This window comes from Pseudonaja textilis, chromosome 2 (genome assembly GCF_049901715.1).
Source record: "Pseudonaja textilis isolate UNSWEBS1 chromosome 2, rPseTex1.2, whole genome shotgun sequence".
NCBI lineage: Eukaryota > Metazoa > Chordata > Lepidosauria > Squamata > Elapidae > Pseudonaja > Pseudonaja textilis.
In genome coordinates, this window is record NC_141991.1 from 54,387,746 (window position 1) to 54,406,359 (window position 18,614).

At 35.8% G+C, this 18,614-nt stretch overlaps 1 protein-coding gene across 12 annotated transcripts in view; it reads left to right on the top strand.

Annotated features, from left to right (window-relative positions):
* Positions 1 to 18,614, top strand: part of IQSEC1 (IQ motif and Sec7 domain ArfGEF 1) — a 321,447-nt gene that overhangs the window by 246,358 nt on the left and 56,475 nt on the right. Inside the window, exon 1 of one of the 12 annotated variants that reach the window (XM_026724108.2) lies at positions 2,712 to 3,292. The exons of the other annotated variants lie outside the window; for them this stretch is intronic. Within the exon in view, the coding sequence (XP_026579893.1) occupies positions 3,228 to 3,292 (65 nt within the window). The 5' untranslated portion in view covers positions 2,712 to 3,227. Of the gene's footprint in view, positions 1 to 2,711; positions 3,293 to 18,614 lie in introns of those variants that run through there. 12 annotated transcript variants of the gene reach the window in all.

Genomic DNA, 18,614 nt, shown 5'->3' on the forward strand with positions numbered 1-18,614 from the left:
CCTTGAGTATGCAAAGGGCCCCATTCCTGGTTGCATTAACATCCATAGTAATAGCTTTGCTGGGTGCCGTACATATTTATTTTATACTGTTCAAATTGTTTTAATAATTTTAATTTTAGTTTTTATGTCTTATAACGTAAGGTACCTATAGTCACTAGTTGAGATGGATGACTACAGAAATGAAATAAATAAATAAATTTGGGTTATTATTTAAAAAAAATCAAAAGTTAGTCAGAGAAGTGATTTTTTTTTGAGATCATGAATATACTGTTAAAAGAATAGTCAAAATAAGCAAAAACTTAATTAAGCAATATTAAAATTAAAAATGAAACTATGAGGATTGTTAGATAGTATTTTGAATGATCTTCATTGATAGTATACCAAGATACAAATAAAGATTTAGAAGACATGTTGAGGATTTAGAAGACATGTTGATCTGTTTCCTACTGGGATGGGCAGACTTTCAAATGACATGATAAATTTTGTCATGACTCAGAATCACAAGTGTTACTTTTCCAGGATGGTAAACAGGAATCACGAAATGTGACATACACAGGCAAGACTAATAGTCACTTCAGCATACTTAACAAGACTTACTAGTTTTATAATAATAATTCTATCATAATGTTAATTATTTAGAGGAAGTAACTATCAAATTTGGATGCCTATTTTTTCTCCTTATATATCCATTAGCTTCATATGGCATCTTTTGTATTACATTTATGCCAATTCATTACTGCCTCTACTGGTATGCAATAAATGACATAAAACTATGAAAGAAGGAGGTCCTCATAAAACATTGAGCAGTTGTAATGAAATGTAATTGATATAATAAAATCCAAAAAAACTTTTTAAAATAATTGGTGACTTTAATATTAAATCAAATAATATTAAGTCAATATTATTTGAAACAATTACTTAGGTTTTCTGTAAAGTGACAACAAAAGGTAAGTATGTACTTCTATGGTGCATCCCAACCATACAGTGGATTTAGAATTGTGGTTTTCAATCAATTGGCTTCAACAAGTTTCCTGCTTTTTCTTACTAGACATATGTAAAATATGGGCTAATGGTGTCACTTTTAGTTAATATTTGTTGATGGACCACAACACCTCAACCCAAAAATACACCCAAAAAACTATTAATGATTCATTAATTTGGATATGTATATATGGGATGCTACAGAATTCTGTCCCACAATTAGTGTAGTATAATATCTGTATGAAATAACAATGCCATGTTTTCCTTAACCACGTCCAATTTTAGGAACTATAGGTTAAAGTTATCAAGAAACTGGTATACGTACATAGAAAAAACAGTATGAGAGTCAAGGTCATATGAAGAAAGAAAAAACAAAAATGAATTATGTATACCATGAAGAAGATAAATCTGAGATGAAAAGGCAGCCATCTTTAAACTGAAGGACTGGAAAGATAAATGTATGCTTAATAAATATATTTTGTATAAGCAAATGGGTTCAAAGTACAAAAAAACTACTAATAAATATTAAGATGAAGATTAGAGGCATCAACTTCTTTTGGCAATTAAAAGTTTATATCCATGGAATTGTTTTTTAAAAAAATACTTTTTTATGAAAATAAATAAAGCTTGTATCCCAGCCTTCAGTAACATTTATTCATGGAATGCCTCTGAGCCCCAGAGAAGTGCCAGATACACTGAGTTTCCAACGGAGATGAAGAAAAGGTTTCATGGGGTTATCCCAATAATTTATATTCAGGAAAATTGATATTTTTATAATTTGATACACTTTCAGCATGGGCATGTTGTGACAATGTTTATGACATAGTCTCAGCATTCCTGATATGTCTACTAGCCAAGAATAGGTGAACAAAGTGGAATTCCCTTCATGGGAGATTTTAAGCATGCTGTAAACAGTAAATTTTCTCTATAAACAGGTGTATGAGCTGAATTAATTTGAAATCCATTCCGAATCATAATTGTAAATTATCTCCCCCAAAACTACTATGGCTTTGGACTGCATCTGATAGCTCTGGAACAGCGTTCTGCCCTGCAGAAATGTTGGGATTCCCATATTTCTGTCAAAATATGCATGGGGGGAATTCTGAGTCTTGCAGTCTAGCATTTCTGGAGTTTACAGTATCAGATTTCCTATTTACCAGATGCATTCGTCTTATCATCTCTGCTTAAGTGGATTTAGAACTGCTAAAAACCCAAATCTATTCCAGTAGGACATAGTTAGAGTAAACAGTTTGCAGTTAACCAAACGTTCTGTAGTCTTTTTGAGTTTTTAGTTTTAATTAACTTTGCAAGACAAGTATGCTCCCAAACTGCCCCTATGAAACATTAACAGTTATATCGTAAAGAAAAGAGAACTCAAGGAAGGGAGAAGAAGGAAAAAGAAGGGGTACGATCTCCTTTTCAAAATAGCCCCAAGCCGTTTCAAGCCAACACAAACAGTTGTTGCTACCAAAGCGAAATTGTGTGCGCGCGGTGGGGCGCGCGCCTGCCCTCCGGCCCGAGGGAACAGCCGCTACTAGGGTCGCCGAAGCTGCTGAATAGTGAAGAAGTTTGCTTTTCTCAGTCTGAATGTCACTATTAATAGTACTGCTTCCACTCTTTCCGTCACGTGAAAAGAAGCAGGGAGAAAAGTATTGAGTGGGTGGAGGAAGCGGGGGCTGCTGCCGCTGCTGCTTGTGCATTCTCCTCCTCCTTCGAAGTCACATGCCTGCAATGCCCAGAGAGGACAAGGGGAGCTTGCGCTTTTTTGTTTTTTTTCTTCTCCTTTCACCCCGACAATACTCTGTTCCTGGGGTGACTACAGTCCTCATTTGGGGTCAGGTCTCCCAATTAGCCCCCGCTTTCTTCCTTGGCATTTGCTCCGAAAATCAACCTCCGCTTCTTCATAAGATAGCCGCCCTCCTCAATCTCTGCCATTGGTATTCTCAGCTCGCGCGGTTGGCGGAATGGATGTATGGGATGTGTGAGAGGGTAACTGAGTGAGGGCATGCGCGTGCACAGGCGCGCCCGCTGTGGCTGGGAAAGGGTGGACCTCTGAGTGCTCGTGCCTTTCCGGACCCACTCCTCCCCCCGTTCAGCATTCGCTCGGGAGGCTTAGCAGGACGCTTCTTGGCGTGTCGTCTAGTTACTCTTTCTGCTGTCTCAGGGCAAGGCGAAAGTGGTGGGCGGGCTGGGGGGCGCATATGCTATAAACTTGGGGGGAGGCTCCTTACTTCTTCTCTCCAGCCATGTGGTGCTTGCACTGTAATTCGGAGAGGACTCAGTCTTTGCTGGAGCTGGAGCTTGACAGCTGGTAAGCCATTACCGCCTATTGGAAACAGCGTGGGTTTTCGTGAAGCAGAACGACCAGTCTGGAGGGGAAGGAATTTTTTTTCCCTTGTGTTTCAGTTGCAAATTTCAGAACAGCTTTGTTTAGTACTGAACGATTGTTTTGTGTGATTAGTGAAGAGAGGGAGAGGGAGAGACTGAGGCAGTGTGGTTAAGAAAATGATCAGCTGCACATCTAAATACTATTCCAGTGACACAAAGGGTTTCAGTGTTTGGTCTCACTGGCTGGTGTTTTTTTTTTTTTTTTACTGCAACAGTTACAACATTCTTGGGAGAAAACAAATATAAGAAATAGCACAAATAATAATGCATAAATGACAACTCTTTATTGACATCAACCTACCTACTTACCCATAGACAGAAAATGTGTAAGCACATATAGACTACATAGTGTGGTATTCTCCAGTCTTTTTAGGCAGACTTATATCCAGACAGGGATTTATTTGGAATATTATATATTGCATAATGTTAAATCTTTTAAATGTTTTGTAAAGGTATCTTGATTATAATAAGCAAGTGTAATTTCATCTATCTATCTATCTATCTATCTATCTATCTATCTATCTATCTATCTCCTATCAGGCCACTTTTATAGACAGTAGTACACTTGTTTGGTTTCAAAGAAAATCCTATGGCATTTGCATCCATTCTTCAGGATTAAGATGTATAGCTTAGTCATTTGAATATGGAGGCAAAAGTTATTTAACTCTACAGCAATACTATTGTTTCAATATGGCAAGGGCTGTAGCTTATTTTTGTATATAATTGCAGTTATTGCCTTCTCCAATGTACTTGAACACAGAACCTTCTTTATTCATTTTCATTATTTTTTAAAAAAATATATGACATCCTTAAAGTAAATGCAAATCTCTGCTTTTCAAAAGCCACAATCCAAAATGCAGTAAATGTTGAAACCAGTTGGACTTAAAGATGTATAAGCACTTAGAATTTGGAATAGGATCTTTAGAAAAAGCTACTCTATTAACCACCTATTTGAAAAAAAGGATGTTTAATACTGTTGTGTTTATTTTGAAGAAAAAAGCACAGTAGAGAGGATTTGAAGTTCAGAATTGGGCTACTCAGAAGGATAATTCTGCTGAGTAAATAATGAGAGGATAAAGTGCCTGATGCATCTGTTAACAAGACTTTATGCTGCACTTTCAGGGAAGAATATTAAGCATTGCAGGATTATGTAGTGTTTTGGACTAACTTTCATAAAGATGGTTCAAGCTCCTACCTGTGTTTTTTTTTTTAAAAGAAGCAATTATATATTTTCTGAGTTTATATAGCAGTTGCAGAGGACAATTGTGCAAGTCCAAAAAAAGACATAGCTGTTTTAAAGAGGAAGAAATAGGTGTTGTGCTCATGATCTTGGCATACTTGGAAGTGGGCACAAATCAAATACAAAGTTCTGCACTGGTCTGTAGATGTTGCTTCTTTTGCTTGCTTGCACACTTCCTACTTAGCTCTGGAAGTAAGTTCACAAAAAGCAATTTTCAGAAGGGATGACTGCTGCTTTTCAGCCAGTGACTGCCTACAATTACTCAGCTTTTCCCTACCTAAAGATTGAATGAATGATGGGTGCCATTCTTCATCTAAGAAGCAAAAGGAGTTAATGTCCAAGTAATAATCTTACTTATCTGTATGGAAGAGGAAATAAAAACAGCTTTGTAAGTTGCTGTGTGGAGGATCAACTTTAGTGATTTATCTGCTCTCTTACTAGGTTTTCTTCCAAGACAGGGGCTTTTCATTCCAAATATGTTAAGTACCCTTTGATACAGCCCAGTGAAAAGATTAAATGCTCTGATTCCAAATGCATTGTGTCTATTCCAAATTGATACTATATGAGGAAGGTAAAGTAAGGAAAATTATGGATTAGATTGTTAACCTACCATGGATGTAATCAGTGAAGACTGGAGCTGGAGGAAGAGGTCTGTTGTCATCCATGAGTCATTGAGGGTTCTCAGAAGGTCTGAGGAGCCTTCTGGTTCAACTTGGGATCCAGAGAACAGCTGGGATTGCTTTCCCTGTATTGCCTTCTTGTACTCTACAGTCTCATCCCTGCTTGAACTGCTGCATTTCATTTCTGGGCTGGCTTTAAAGATATGAAGTCTACTATCTATCAGGCACGAATGAGTCTGGGACAATGGAGGAGTTTATGCCCTCCATGAATACTGTGAACCATGATGCATATTGGAGATTACACTTTAAGAACCATCTTCGTTTGCTGACAGGAGAGGATAGAGCATGTAGATCACCTTCCTTTGTGGGTGATTCACGACTCAGCATTGTCACTGCTTTTATTTAACATCCACATGAAATGACCGCATAAGATTATCAATTGATTTGGGGTCAGGTATCATCTGTCCTGATGATATGATATTTGTATATTGTGACCCTACATTGACCAAGTAATAGTTCTGACAGACATTAATGGCTGTGTGTTGTGTTATTTTGAGGGGACATTTAAACTGTTATACAAGCTGTATATTCACTACTTAACATTGCAGCCAAGTGGCATTTCTTCAGTGTTGTCACATGAAAATATATACTTAAATATTTATAAAATGTGAAGAGGAAATATACTGTAGCTGCTTCATGATTGGTTACCAGTTGTTCCCAGATGCAATCACTTGACTGTCTCTTGTAAAGCCCTTCATGGCATTAGGCTTTGCTGTTGGACAAACAAGTATTACCTATTATTTCTGCCTGGCCAATGAAATGAGACTGAGTGAGAGCCTTTCAAATTCCTTTGATAAAACAAACGTTATCTACTGTTTTCTGAGAAGTTTGCCTTCTCCGTGCTGCATCGAGAGCCCAGGATGGGTTGACTCCTTCCTATGACATCATTTAGCTGAGTCTGTACTAAGATATAAAAGCCAGACCCCGGAAGAGACCCCAGCTTTTGACTCAGCTCCTTTCAGTCAGTAGCTGTGTCTCTGAAAGCATTCTGTTAGATAGCAATCACCAGCAAACTTCGGTACTTTTTCCTTGCTTCAAGCAGCTCCCAGGGATCTGGGCAGCTGCTCTTCCAGGAGAGCAGGGCTCTCTCTCCTGCAACGTTGGGAGCAGCATTACCAGAGCTCTGTACAGGCAAGCTGGGCAGCGTCTATAAACCTCCCCTATGCCGGCGGTTTTGAGCGATCGTAAAAAACAATCAGCAAACCGATAAGAGAGGAAGCCAGCTGATCGTGGGACCGGTGGCTGCATTTTCCTTTGCTGACTTTGCTTGGGCCTCTTTATAGCCTTCTGCCTCTATCTTTGAGCATAGGTCAGGGGATATCCAAGATGTTGTCTCATTGGCCATTAGGCAGGGGTTACGTAATCAATTGATAAGAAAATCCTTGGGTCTTAAGGAAATGTATAATTCATTTTGAAGGACGAAGGTATTGGGTTCAGTTGGATACCCATTATGTTTACTAGCAAGGAGGTGAGTATTTGGTGATGGAAGGCTGCAACAGATGCAGCTGCTTCATATACAGCTGCTGAGATTTGGTTTAATACTTACCGTATATAGAGGGTGGTGCTTTGGTATATTTTATCCCAACTCCTGGTCTTCCTGATTCATTGTTTGAGTTATCTGGTCCTTCTAGATTGCAACTTGCCCCTGATACTGGAGTAAAGCAGTGGCGACTTACCAGCAGTGATTGCAAGAGATCATATCCACTGTTCAGTTTGGATCTTATAATATAGGCATTGCTGATGAAAACAGGAGAAATTAGATATTGTTGTCAGATGTCTTTCTAAACATGACAATAAATCTAAACTTCTAGAGATTTTACTATATATTCTAAAACGTGCTTACTGAACATCACAGAAACAGCAGAGTAAAATTAGTTTTTCTTTTGAGACAATAACATCAAAACTTATATATGTATTTTGGATCTAAGATTCAAATTCTAGGTCTTTTCCTCCTGCTCTTTCAAGTCAGTGGAAATTTAGCCTCACTGTTCCTGGCCTTAAGATTGCTCAGTGTTTACGTAATAGTTCTGTTTTACCTGGATACTACTAGATTCTTTTCTCACAAACTGTAATCCTTACATTCAACATTGTTTCTGAGAATGCTTCTATTGTTTCCAATAAAGCCAATAACATATACCAAAATATTAAAAAAAAAAACATAGCAATAGTAATAGCATTTCAACTTATATACCTCTTCACAGTGCTTTACAGCCCTCTCTAAGTAGTTTACAGAGTCATCATATTGCCCCCAAACAGTCTGGGTCCTCATTTTACTATCCTCGGAAGAATGGAGTCACCCCTGAGCTGGTGAGGATCAAACCCCTGGCAGTCAGCAGAATTACCTTGCAATACTGACTTCTAACCACTGTGCCACCATGGCTATTTTTTTAAATTGAAACTATGATTGCAAGAATAGAATACTGTCTGTAAAAGAGATACCATCAAAATACACTGAATTAGAGTGTAATCCCCATGACAATCAATGACCTCATCCAAAGGCCCCACAAAAATGTTAAATAGGGGAGGAAAGAGCAAACCCTGTGGACATCTCCTCACCAATCACCCCCAACTGTAAAAAAAAAATCTAGAGGAAGGTGATAAACCAGCAAGCTGGTGGGCTGTGCTGTCCACCTTCAATCCATGTTCAGCCATGCCATCTCTATTCCCAAAATGCAGTCTCCCAAGACCAGGGACTGGAAATTTACCAGGCATACCTGGGAGGAAAAGTTGGGCATTATAGCTTCATCAGGTCTTAGTGCCATTAAGGTACCCAGTTGCCATCATACTCTCACATACATTATAACACATTTGATCATACAACATTCATTGGGTGAATCTCCTTAAATCTGAACCATCCCCTCTTGAGTTTTTGTTTTCTAGTTGCTAATCCATTGTCCTAAAAGAAAGGTATCTGTTTTCAATTGTATTTTAAACCTTTAAAATCTGCTGAATTAATTAATGTATCCAACTTTTCTTTAGATTTTTTTACACCTCCACCAAGTATGATAAAATGTCCCTTCATGTTGTTCATATTTCCACCCAAGATTCAAAGTACCTTTATACATTCAAGACATAGAAAGTTTTGTACTTGTGATGAAGAGGAAAGTTATTTATATGTTTTCCTTTTCTTTACTATATTCTTACTTCTTACTTTTCTGTTTTTTTCTTTATATTTTCTTTGCTGCATTTACTTTTCTCCTTTTTTCATTATTTTACTTTTTCAGCTTGTATTAATTCCTTTATCATTATAATTGCAAACTTTAATAAAATTTATTATTTTTAAAAGGACACCTTGTAAACATTGGTTCCATTTAGATCAGGGCAAGTTCATAGTGTCAGAGTGAGTCAAATTAGAATGATGTAAAATTCATAGTTTTTTAGATAAATAAAAGCAAAATTACAACTGAATTTAATTGGTATTGGGTCATCGAGAAATGTTATTCCTCAACTAGCTCACCCCTGTAGAGTATTTTTTGCTAGCTAAAATAAAAATAAATACTCTGTACTATTTTTATACGTTAGGTTTACCATCTTTTTGAATAGCTGTAACTAAAAATAAGCTTAAAATTAATTAGGTATTATAGAGTCAGGCTTGATTCTTGGTGACTATATGAGCAAATGTTTACTGCTTTGACCTCTCTTTGATAATAATTTATAGGTCTTCAAAGAACAAGCCCGTTAATCTTATTAGTTATGTTTTAATTCGCAGCCTTATTAAATATGGGTTGTTGTTTTTAAAAAAAATCACTACTCACTCTTAGTACATGCCCTAAATATGTGAGTATCTGCATATTGATCATTGCCACAGAACAGTCAATCTATTTGGGCATGTAATTGATTGGATATTCTTGCAATTCATAATACTATTAGTAACAGTATCCAATGCATAATTTGAAGGCATTGATCTGCTTTCCCTATTTCTGAGTATCCAACTTTTAACAATCACATGTTACAACTGGACTGATCACTGTTTTAACTATTCTGATCCTTGTTATCAAAGAAATACCTTTATGATTGTATCTAAGTTTCTCATTGCTTCCCTCCTTAGTTTCTCTTTACTATTCCAGTTCACTGTTTTCCTAATTTATCTGTAAAGACCATGTATGTAACTATGAATTCAGGAGCAAATATGGCAAATAATATGTTGCTATCCTGATTATTATTATATATTTAGGGTTTTATAATTGGATTAGTGATAGATCAATATATGGAAATGTTTGAATTCACAGGAAAAGGGATCAGATTCATATACAGAAATTGAAGATAATAAAAGTCTGGTTCAGTCTGCTCTTCATTTGAATTTATGGACGAGTATATGAAACCAAATGCAACCAGGGTTTTTGAACTGTATATTTTTTCAACATTCATCTTAAGCAAGCTGGCTTTACTAATTGATATGTTGTCTTATATTTATGTTACTCTAAAAGAATTTTTGATTACACATTTTTTTTATGGATTCTAAATTAATAACACTCACACACAGACACACAAAAAAAGAAAAACAAATATAGGTTTCCCCTATAATGGAAAGGGAATATGACAGACTAAAGAACCAGCTAAATTAATAGGTTAATATAAGAATTTTTGCAGCACCTTTTAAAAATTAAATAAGCTTTTATGGACAACAGTATATTATAACTGAAACATACATCAGATGGGATTATGTTGGTGTTCAAGTCTAACTTTCCAACCAGTTAAGGAATCTGTCTTAAAAGATAAATCAAAACTTGAAGTGCAGTAATTCCTGCCATTCCCTTCTCCTACTTGTATCTCCCCCACCAACAGCTGTGTGTATATACTTTACTCTTCTTTCAGGACTATATTCAATGGTATTTCATGAGATGAAATGTAATCCAGAAAAGCATATGTGATAATATATTGGTGAGTTCTTAAAGTGTATCAAGACTTTTCATTTTTATAACTTCTTTATTTTACATTTTCTTTTTAATTCTATTTAGAGCTCTACAATTCCCTAATAAATGAAGTGCTTTTTTCTTTCCAGGAAAGATAATTTTAGAATTGTTTTTTTTCTGTTTCTTGCACTTTTTTCTTAACATTCTCTTCCTTGCTCCCTGATTTCCCTAGCAACCAGCCTTGGGCTACATAGCAACCCAAACTCTGCCCCACTTTTCCATTTGTGTTTAATAAATGAAATGTAAAATGATGTTTATCTTCTCTTCATCTTTTTCAGTCCTGATTGATTATATGCCATAAATATGGTTTCAGCTTTAACAATCACTTACATAGACCTTCTTTAAGTTAGGAACAAAATATTTAGAATTGGCTTTGAAGAGTTACTTAAGCTATTTATTTATGTTTGTAAATGAAGGGATATTTTCTTATGCTGTCCTGTTTGTATAAAATAAACTTGTAAATAACTTGTCTGAGCTAATTATTCCCTTACTGATTCTAAGAGTAGTCACCTGTCAAGCTTTGTCCTTCATTCCCCTAGTCTGATAAACATGAGTACAAGTTTGAGTTTATTTGCTATCAGTTTGTTAGGAAGTAACTTACATTTTACATGCATACCTGTCAGGCTTATTCTTTCAACAGAAGCAACATTATGCAAAGTGCAAAAAAGTTAACATGAAAAACAAGCCAAAGAGATTAAATCTATAACATAAGAAAAACAAATGCAAATATTGCTAAATCTAGTTTATCATAACACCATTTATGTATAACTTGTAATGTATACATTATATACAGTGTATATTTCCTAAAAAACCCAGATATCTTGATCTTTGCTACATTAAGTTTCACATTCATGTACTGTATCTAAATATTTCAAAAAAAAAAAATTACTTGACTATCTGACTGAGTAAAGATGGGTAATCACAGTCTTAGAGAAATATATGGAAGTTGTGTTAAAATGTGTCCAAAAGTATAACCAAACAGATAACTTGTGACGATTGTACAGTTGAGTCAAAACACATGCAAAGGAATATAGCAAGACAAACAGCCATAAACTGTGCAATGATTCAGTTAGCAGAAATATTGAATTTAAGTAAATTACACTAGGAATATTTATGGAAGGCCCTAATATTTATGTTGTTCTAGAACATCTGTTACTGCTCAAGACTTGACATCTCTTTCTATAAAAGTTAAGTACTTTAATTTTTTAATCAGATTCACACAAGGAAATATTTTTGTGTTTCATGTATAGCAGAGCTGTCAAACTCCTGGCCTACAGGCCAGATGCATCGTGCTCACCACACCCATGTCTGGTTTAGTGAAGGGGAGAAAAATCCTGTCAATCTCACCATGAGGATGTGAGTTTGACACTCCTGAAGTATAGTATTGAAAAGAGTTTGTTTACAAACCTGAACTACCTTTTGATATTTTATGGAAAATTATTTACAACATAATGTTATTGAAGCCCACAAAATAATTTTGTTTACTACAGAAATTATTATTGTATGTTACTGTTACTATGCTATCATATCATTGGGGTGGGGGGTAAAGAAGATCATGATTGTGAAATAGCAAGATATCAGTTTCAGAGGCATAGCTGCAATAGCTTCTAACAAAAGAGCGATCAGCATATTTAATTTTAGATTGTCTCTGGAGATTTTTTTTTTGTACAGACATCTGTCTTTATGCCTACAATGTGGAATGAAATCTTTGTCACAGTGAAACACTGCAGCTTCTTAATGGTCTACCCACAAGTGATCTACCAGTCACTTGTGCTGAAATCTAATTAAACTACCTTTAATTAAAAACTACCTTTCCTGAATTATTATGGCATACACTACTTTGGTCCAGATGCAGAATACATAGACACAGAGTGGTATTATAATCATGATTTTCTGGTTTTGATTCTCAGTATCTTGCATTGAATTCTGTGTCATAAAGTAAGTATCAATATCAGGAATATGAATATGTGTCTCTTCCCAATCTTAGGTCAAAATCCTTAATCCCTATGCCAGTTTGGTTTCCCAAACTGTTAAGGGAAACTGAGTCCAAGGAAAGTGTGAAAAACTTTTTAGTTATATTGCTACAATAAATCCACCTTTCCCAAGGTTTCCTTTTATTGTTTTCCCTGCTCATTTGTGCTTGTTTCAGTGTTTGGATTTTTAGGGGAGCTGTGATGACAAAAAGTTTAGAGACTCCTGGCATTGACATTATATCATATTATATGATATGATATGATTATATGATATTATATGGCACCGACATTAGATCTAATGATCTAAGTGCTAGAGCCCACTGTAATTACATAGCCAAAAAGGCATTGAGAGTTGTTAACCTAATTCTACGTAGTTTTTTCTCTGGTAATATCACACTAGTAACTAGAGCATACAAAACATTTGCTAGACCAATACTTGAATACAGCTCATCAGTCTGGAACCCACATTACGTATCTGATATTAACACAGTTGAGAAAGTCCAGAAATATTTCACAAGAGTTCTCCACTCCTCTACTTGTTGCAGAATACCTTATGCCATCAGACTTGAAATTCTAGACCTAGAAAACCTTGAATTACGCCATCTTCGGTCTGATCTAAGTATGGTATATAAAATCATATATTGCAATGACTTACCTGTCAATGAATACTTCAGCTTCAACCATAACAACACAAGAGCACACAATAGATACAAACTCAAGGTAAACCGCACCAAACTTGATTGCAAGAAATACGACTTCAGCAACAGAGTGGTCAATGTCTGGAATACTCTACCTGACTCTGGTTTCTTCCCCAAACTCCAAAAACTTTAACCTTAGACTGTCTACTATTGACCTCACCCCTTTCCTAAGAGGTCTGTAGGGGGCGTGCATAAGTGCACCAACGTGCCTACCGTCCCTGTCCTATTGTTTCTTTTATTTTCTTATATATACCCATTTCATGTATTCATAACTATGTATATACTTATACCTATTATCTTGTAAGCGATTGACAAATAAAATAAATAAAATAAATAAAATACTTGAAAATTCTAGATACCTTTGATGCCTCTGCTGCCCAAAATCACTTTGGGTAATGAGATCTGCAGCATATAAATTTAATAAAAATAAACAAATGTGAAAGAAAGACTAGAGCAAGATGCTGTTTCTAAAATGTACTGTGAAAAAGCTTTACTGTGTTCCAAGGTGGAATGATATTCATCAAATTGTTCATTTGACTGGTTTAAGAAGCCTTGGCCAACAGATTGAACAATTAACTCTACGTAATTTTATACAGTTTTAGAAAAAGGTTCAATTTTTTAAAACATTCATGAGTATGACGTTATTATTTTTCAAAATGGGCATGCTTTGGGTCCATTTAGCTGAGAAATTCCAGTTGGTGGATCTTTTCTGCTGTACAGTCCAGCTTATGGAACATGCTTCCTTTCGAGATCAGAATGGCCACTGCCCTACTGGCTTTTCATAAGTTCTGGATGCTTGCCTCGGTCTGGGTCAGAGACACTAAGTGTATGCAAGAAACTGTTTCTTGGTTAATTTACACATTATGATATGTGATTTATTTTCACCTACTATACGTATATTTTCATTTTTGTATTATAATTGCTTTTATTTTATTTCTCAGTATAAATTGAATGAATGAATGAAAGAAAGAAAGAAAGAAAGGTATTTTGAAGTATTTTTGAAGTATTTCACCCCTGATACAATGTAGCTTTAAAGTTTATTTCTAGAGGTTTCTGCTTTGTTATTAAAATTACGTTGTTCTTTAAAATTCCTTCAGCCTATAAGTATAAATATTATTTGAAAAGGGAGTACAATTTGGTCAAATTTTTTCCCGGCTGTTTGTGCTATCTCTTGAGAGCAGGATGATTAGGAGATTGGAAACTAAAACATATGAAGAATGGTTACAGGAACTGGGCTTGGCTAGTCTAGTGAAAAGAAGGACCAGTATTTGAGGGGCTGCCACAGAGAGGAAAGGGTCAAGCTATTTTCTAAAGCACCTGTAGGCTAGACAAGGAATAATGGGTGGAAACTGAACAAGGAGAAATTTAACCTGGAAAGAAGGAGAAACTTTCTGACAGTGAGAACGATCAACCAATGGAACCGCTTGCCCTCGAGAAGTTGTGGGAGTGTCATCACTTGAGACTTTCAAAATGAGATTGGACTGCCATTTGTCAGATAGGGTCTGACCCATTTGTCTGATAGGAACCCAGTGTAGGGTCTCCTGCTTGGGTGGGGGATTGGACTAGATGACCTATAAGGTGTTCCAACTGATTATCTGTTATCCTTTCAAATAGCAAGAGAAAATACTACCAAAATTAATCAAGTAGCAGAGTTTATCAGCTTGATTTGATTTATATCTTGGATAATTTACATTGTTTAACATTACCTTTACAAACAAAGCTTTCCATGAAATTTAATCGATGCTTAAAGGCTTCTCTGAAGAGCACTAAATGACTCTAATGTTAAAATATGAAGAGGCTGCCAGAAAGTGGGAACTTTATTGAATATTTTATGATTGAGGATGATATCCAAAGTTGCCTCTCATATCTAGATGGCTTAGCAGACAGAGCAGGGGAGCGCTTAAGCAATCAAGTGGAAATAAGGCTGACTTGGAAGAGGGAAAAGATTCTTCTACTGAAGCAAGTGCTATGCAGCTGATTGCCTTCTAGCATCCAAAGAAACCATTGTTGTCCCTTTGTTTGAAGAAATTTACTGTATACACACACACACACACACACACACACACACACAAGAGACAGAAAGACTGGGCACAAACATTTCCTCGCCCCAATTCTCTCCTTCCCATACATAAAATTAGAAAACTGTTCCATCATATACAGACATTTTCAATACATGTTCAATGCATTTCTTGGACTTTTTGTTGGAAAAAAAAATGAGGCCAAACAACTACGGAGAAATGATTCTGTTTCTGTTTAAAAGCCAGTTCCAGCAGTGAAGCCAGAAAGATAACAGGTGTTCTTCACAGAATCTTGAACCATGGTTGCTTTTTATAGTAACAAGGATAGAGGAAAGTAGACCAGACTTATCTTGACTATATTTGCAGATCCTTGCAATTCTTCCTAGGTGCCCTTTCATTACTTTTATGCAAAGTAAGCAAGTGTGTCATTGACAGGAATAATCTTTATTCTCATCCTCTTTGACCAGAGACCGTGGCTTCAAAGTACTAGTCCTCTGCTTAGATACATTGCAAACTGAAGTTTTGTGCAGGAGACAGGAGAAAAATTGTTGCTTGTGATGAGGCAACAGCATCCTACTGATGAGAAAAGCAAATGAAACAGCATCCTACTGATGAGAAAATCAATTCAAAATGTTACCAGAGAAAATAGCCATATCAGGTGGCAACACTTGGCCCACTTTTTCTGGGTTTGGAAGCAAGCAGGATTCATTTCCAATAAATCAGTTCCATTATGAATATTATGGTATACCAAATTGACTTCAAATTTTATATGAATTAATCTAATATTGCAAAGTGTTGTATACAGAACTTATATACAGAACTTGAGAATAAATTGTTTTCCATTGTAGAGACTAGAGGTAGATTTCTATCTTATAAAATATAAATAAGCTCTGGAAGACAAAAAATTACATTTAGAAATAATTTGAATGTTTTTGCTTTTAAATGCTAAATATTATTAAATAGTGTTAACCCATGAATATTCTGAGTGTTTCCCGTGTACTAGCACAGTAATAACCTCCGCTTCCTTTCTAGAGTTCATTTTCTTATATAGTAAAGAAGGGAGAAAAGAATCAGAGAGAAAATCTAGGTTATGTAAGGCAACATAGTGACGTTATTGTTGAAATACGGTAAACATCAAAACTAAAAATTCAATTGTTTATATATCTCCTTGGAAATAAATACCATCAAATTCTGTGTGAATATTTTCAAGGAAATGGGTATAGACATAATATTGGAAATACAGATTAAAAAGAATGAAAATCAGGATGTCCCTGGTTTTATCTCAACCTTACCAGTGAGGACCACTTTATCAGTGCACCTTGTCATTAACTTCATGCACAGAGTCATTGGAGCTACTGAACCCTTCCATGTTGTTTAAAAACAATTGAGCATCTATGAAATTTATTTTTTAATTGTTTCAGTGTTTAGTTTGGAAAGGTCCATTAAACATCAATAGGATTTCATGGGCTGAAAACAGTGTTTTAATTAAGCTTGCTAATTCAATTTTAGTGTAATGCTAACAAAATTCTTTTTAGGTTAATATTATTAATACTTAAGAGTTATGGCAGCTAAAAAGTGAAAAAAAAATTATAGGAAGAGGGTATTTGGAAGGGGATGTTTAGGCTATACCACTAGGCCTACTATCCTTTGTCCCTTATAGTCAATTAACAATTTACTTTTATCTTGTACTTTCTGTTGAGTAGTATATAAGCCTGAAGCTTATATTTATTTGTTTTTCTATTTATTTAGATATTGTAAGACCATGTCATTTTGTTGAGATCTAGCTTTAAATTATTTTATTTTATTTTTTTTAAAAAAACTAGCTGATATGCAGCTCTATTATGTTGTGGCTTTGAAGATTTCCTTTCTTTGGTTTTGGCACAGTTAGACTTTTGGATTTCTAAGAAAACAGGCTTTCTTTTTGCTGACAAGTGTTTTTGGTGAAACATAGCAAGCATGTGTAGTCATTTTATGAACTCTGAACTAAATATCCACAAACAGAATATTTAATGGATAGAATTGCTGCTTTAAAGCAATATTCGTTTGAAGATTTTCATTGTTTATTTAGGTCTTACCACTCACTCAAATATTTCCTTAAATTTATTCAAAATAGTTAATAATAACCCCTGGAGTTTTTTCTGTGAGACTAGCCATCCAAAATAATTTTTGCAGAAATTTCTTTAACATTCTCATGAAAACTTAAATAGTGATTGTAGTGTTACTTGTTTATGCTAAGATTTGTAATAATACCCAATAAAGTATATTCTAGATAATGCTGAATAAGAAATTCTCTGTATCTGAACTGATTTCCTCAGTTGTTGATCAGAATATTATGTGATTTATTATTTCATTTATGTTACTGTGTCCTCAATAAGTCATAGTGAATGTGTAGCAAAATCAGCACAATAAGCACACATCAATTCCAGTTTTTTTTCCAGTTTTTAAAATAGAATTCCAGCAATGAAAACTTTGGAATATATCATGAAGCCTTGTAATATATTGCAGAGAGAGTATTGGTTTATATTATGTCCTGAAGTATCATATAGAAATAAAGAAAATAAAACTTTTAAAAGTACATACCATTAAATATTAAGTTTTTCACTGATTACTTTTCAGAAAGTCCTTCATTAGATGCCCTTTATGAATTTTTCCTTCAACAAACTATGTTACTTTCTAATCTTATTTTTTATATGCTTGCTATAGGATTTGGTCTCCAAAATGGCACCATTGGCATTCTCCCATGAGCTGTTCAGAGTATCCAGAAGTGGGAGGTCCTTTAGTTTCTTCTGGAAAGGCTGGGCTTAAAACTCCGGGATGCTCCTTCTCCTCCATGGGACACCTCCCCAGCGTCCCCCAGTTTTAGCTCAGCCTTCGTGGTAAGAGGTTGTGCACTCCCTGACTGGAACGGTTTTCTGATTCAGCTAGTCAAAATTCAGGTTTGTTCTTGGGGTTAATTCGGCTTGTAAATTTTTCCCCAATTAATTTGACAATTTCAAGGCTTGTGGCTCTATTAGGTCATCCCCCCAATCAGTTTGAGAACAGTTCTTTGTGGCTGACAGAGCCTGCCACTCTGCGGGCAGCCGGAGATAGCCGCTTCAGGCAATTAGCTTATCTAATCCCCCGATCGTCTTATCTCTGTGATCTTGGCGGAGCGCTCGCAGACGCGGCTCACTTCTCCTTGCCGTTTCGACTGATAGGATCATTTATCTGACAATTTAGAGAGTCAGCAGCAGCGGCTCGTTAAACTGCTCAGGCAATTAACATCGGAGATTCTGCCTTCCCGCCATTTTCAACAGCTGGCTTCAAGTTCGCACCTAAATATCACAGGCGCCATTCCCCGCTGGTTTCCCTTCTTGGGGATTGGGGCAGGTCCTTCCCACTCCACTTCCCTGGCATTATTTCTCTTTTATCTTGCTGGCGTTGGATAAGCAGGCTAGTCCTTAAACAGGATTTTTTTTTTCTTTTTGCAATTGCTTTTGGATCATTACATTGGAGAGACGCCGCAAGTGCCATTTCGAACAGCGGGACATTTTTGACAGGAAAGGATCCATCCAGGCCCTGTATAGCTGGTTTCCCTTGTTGGGGACCAGGTATCCGGAATATTTTTTGCTTGGAGTGCTTGGGGGTTTCCTTTGTTGGGGACCCTTAGATACTGTTTCCCATAGACACAGTTTTACATGTAGATATAGGCACGTATATGTATATATATCTATATATGTGTGT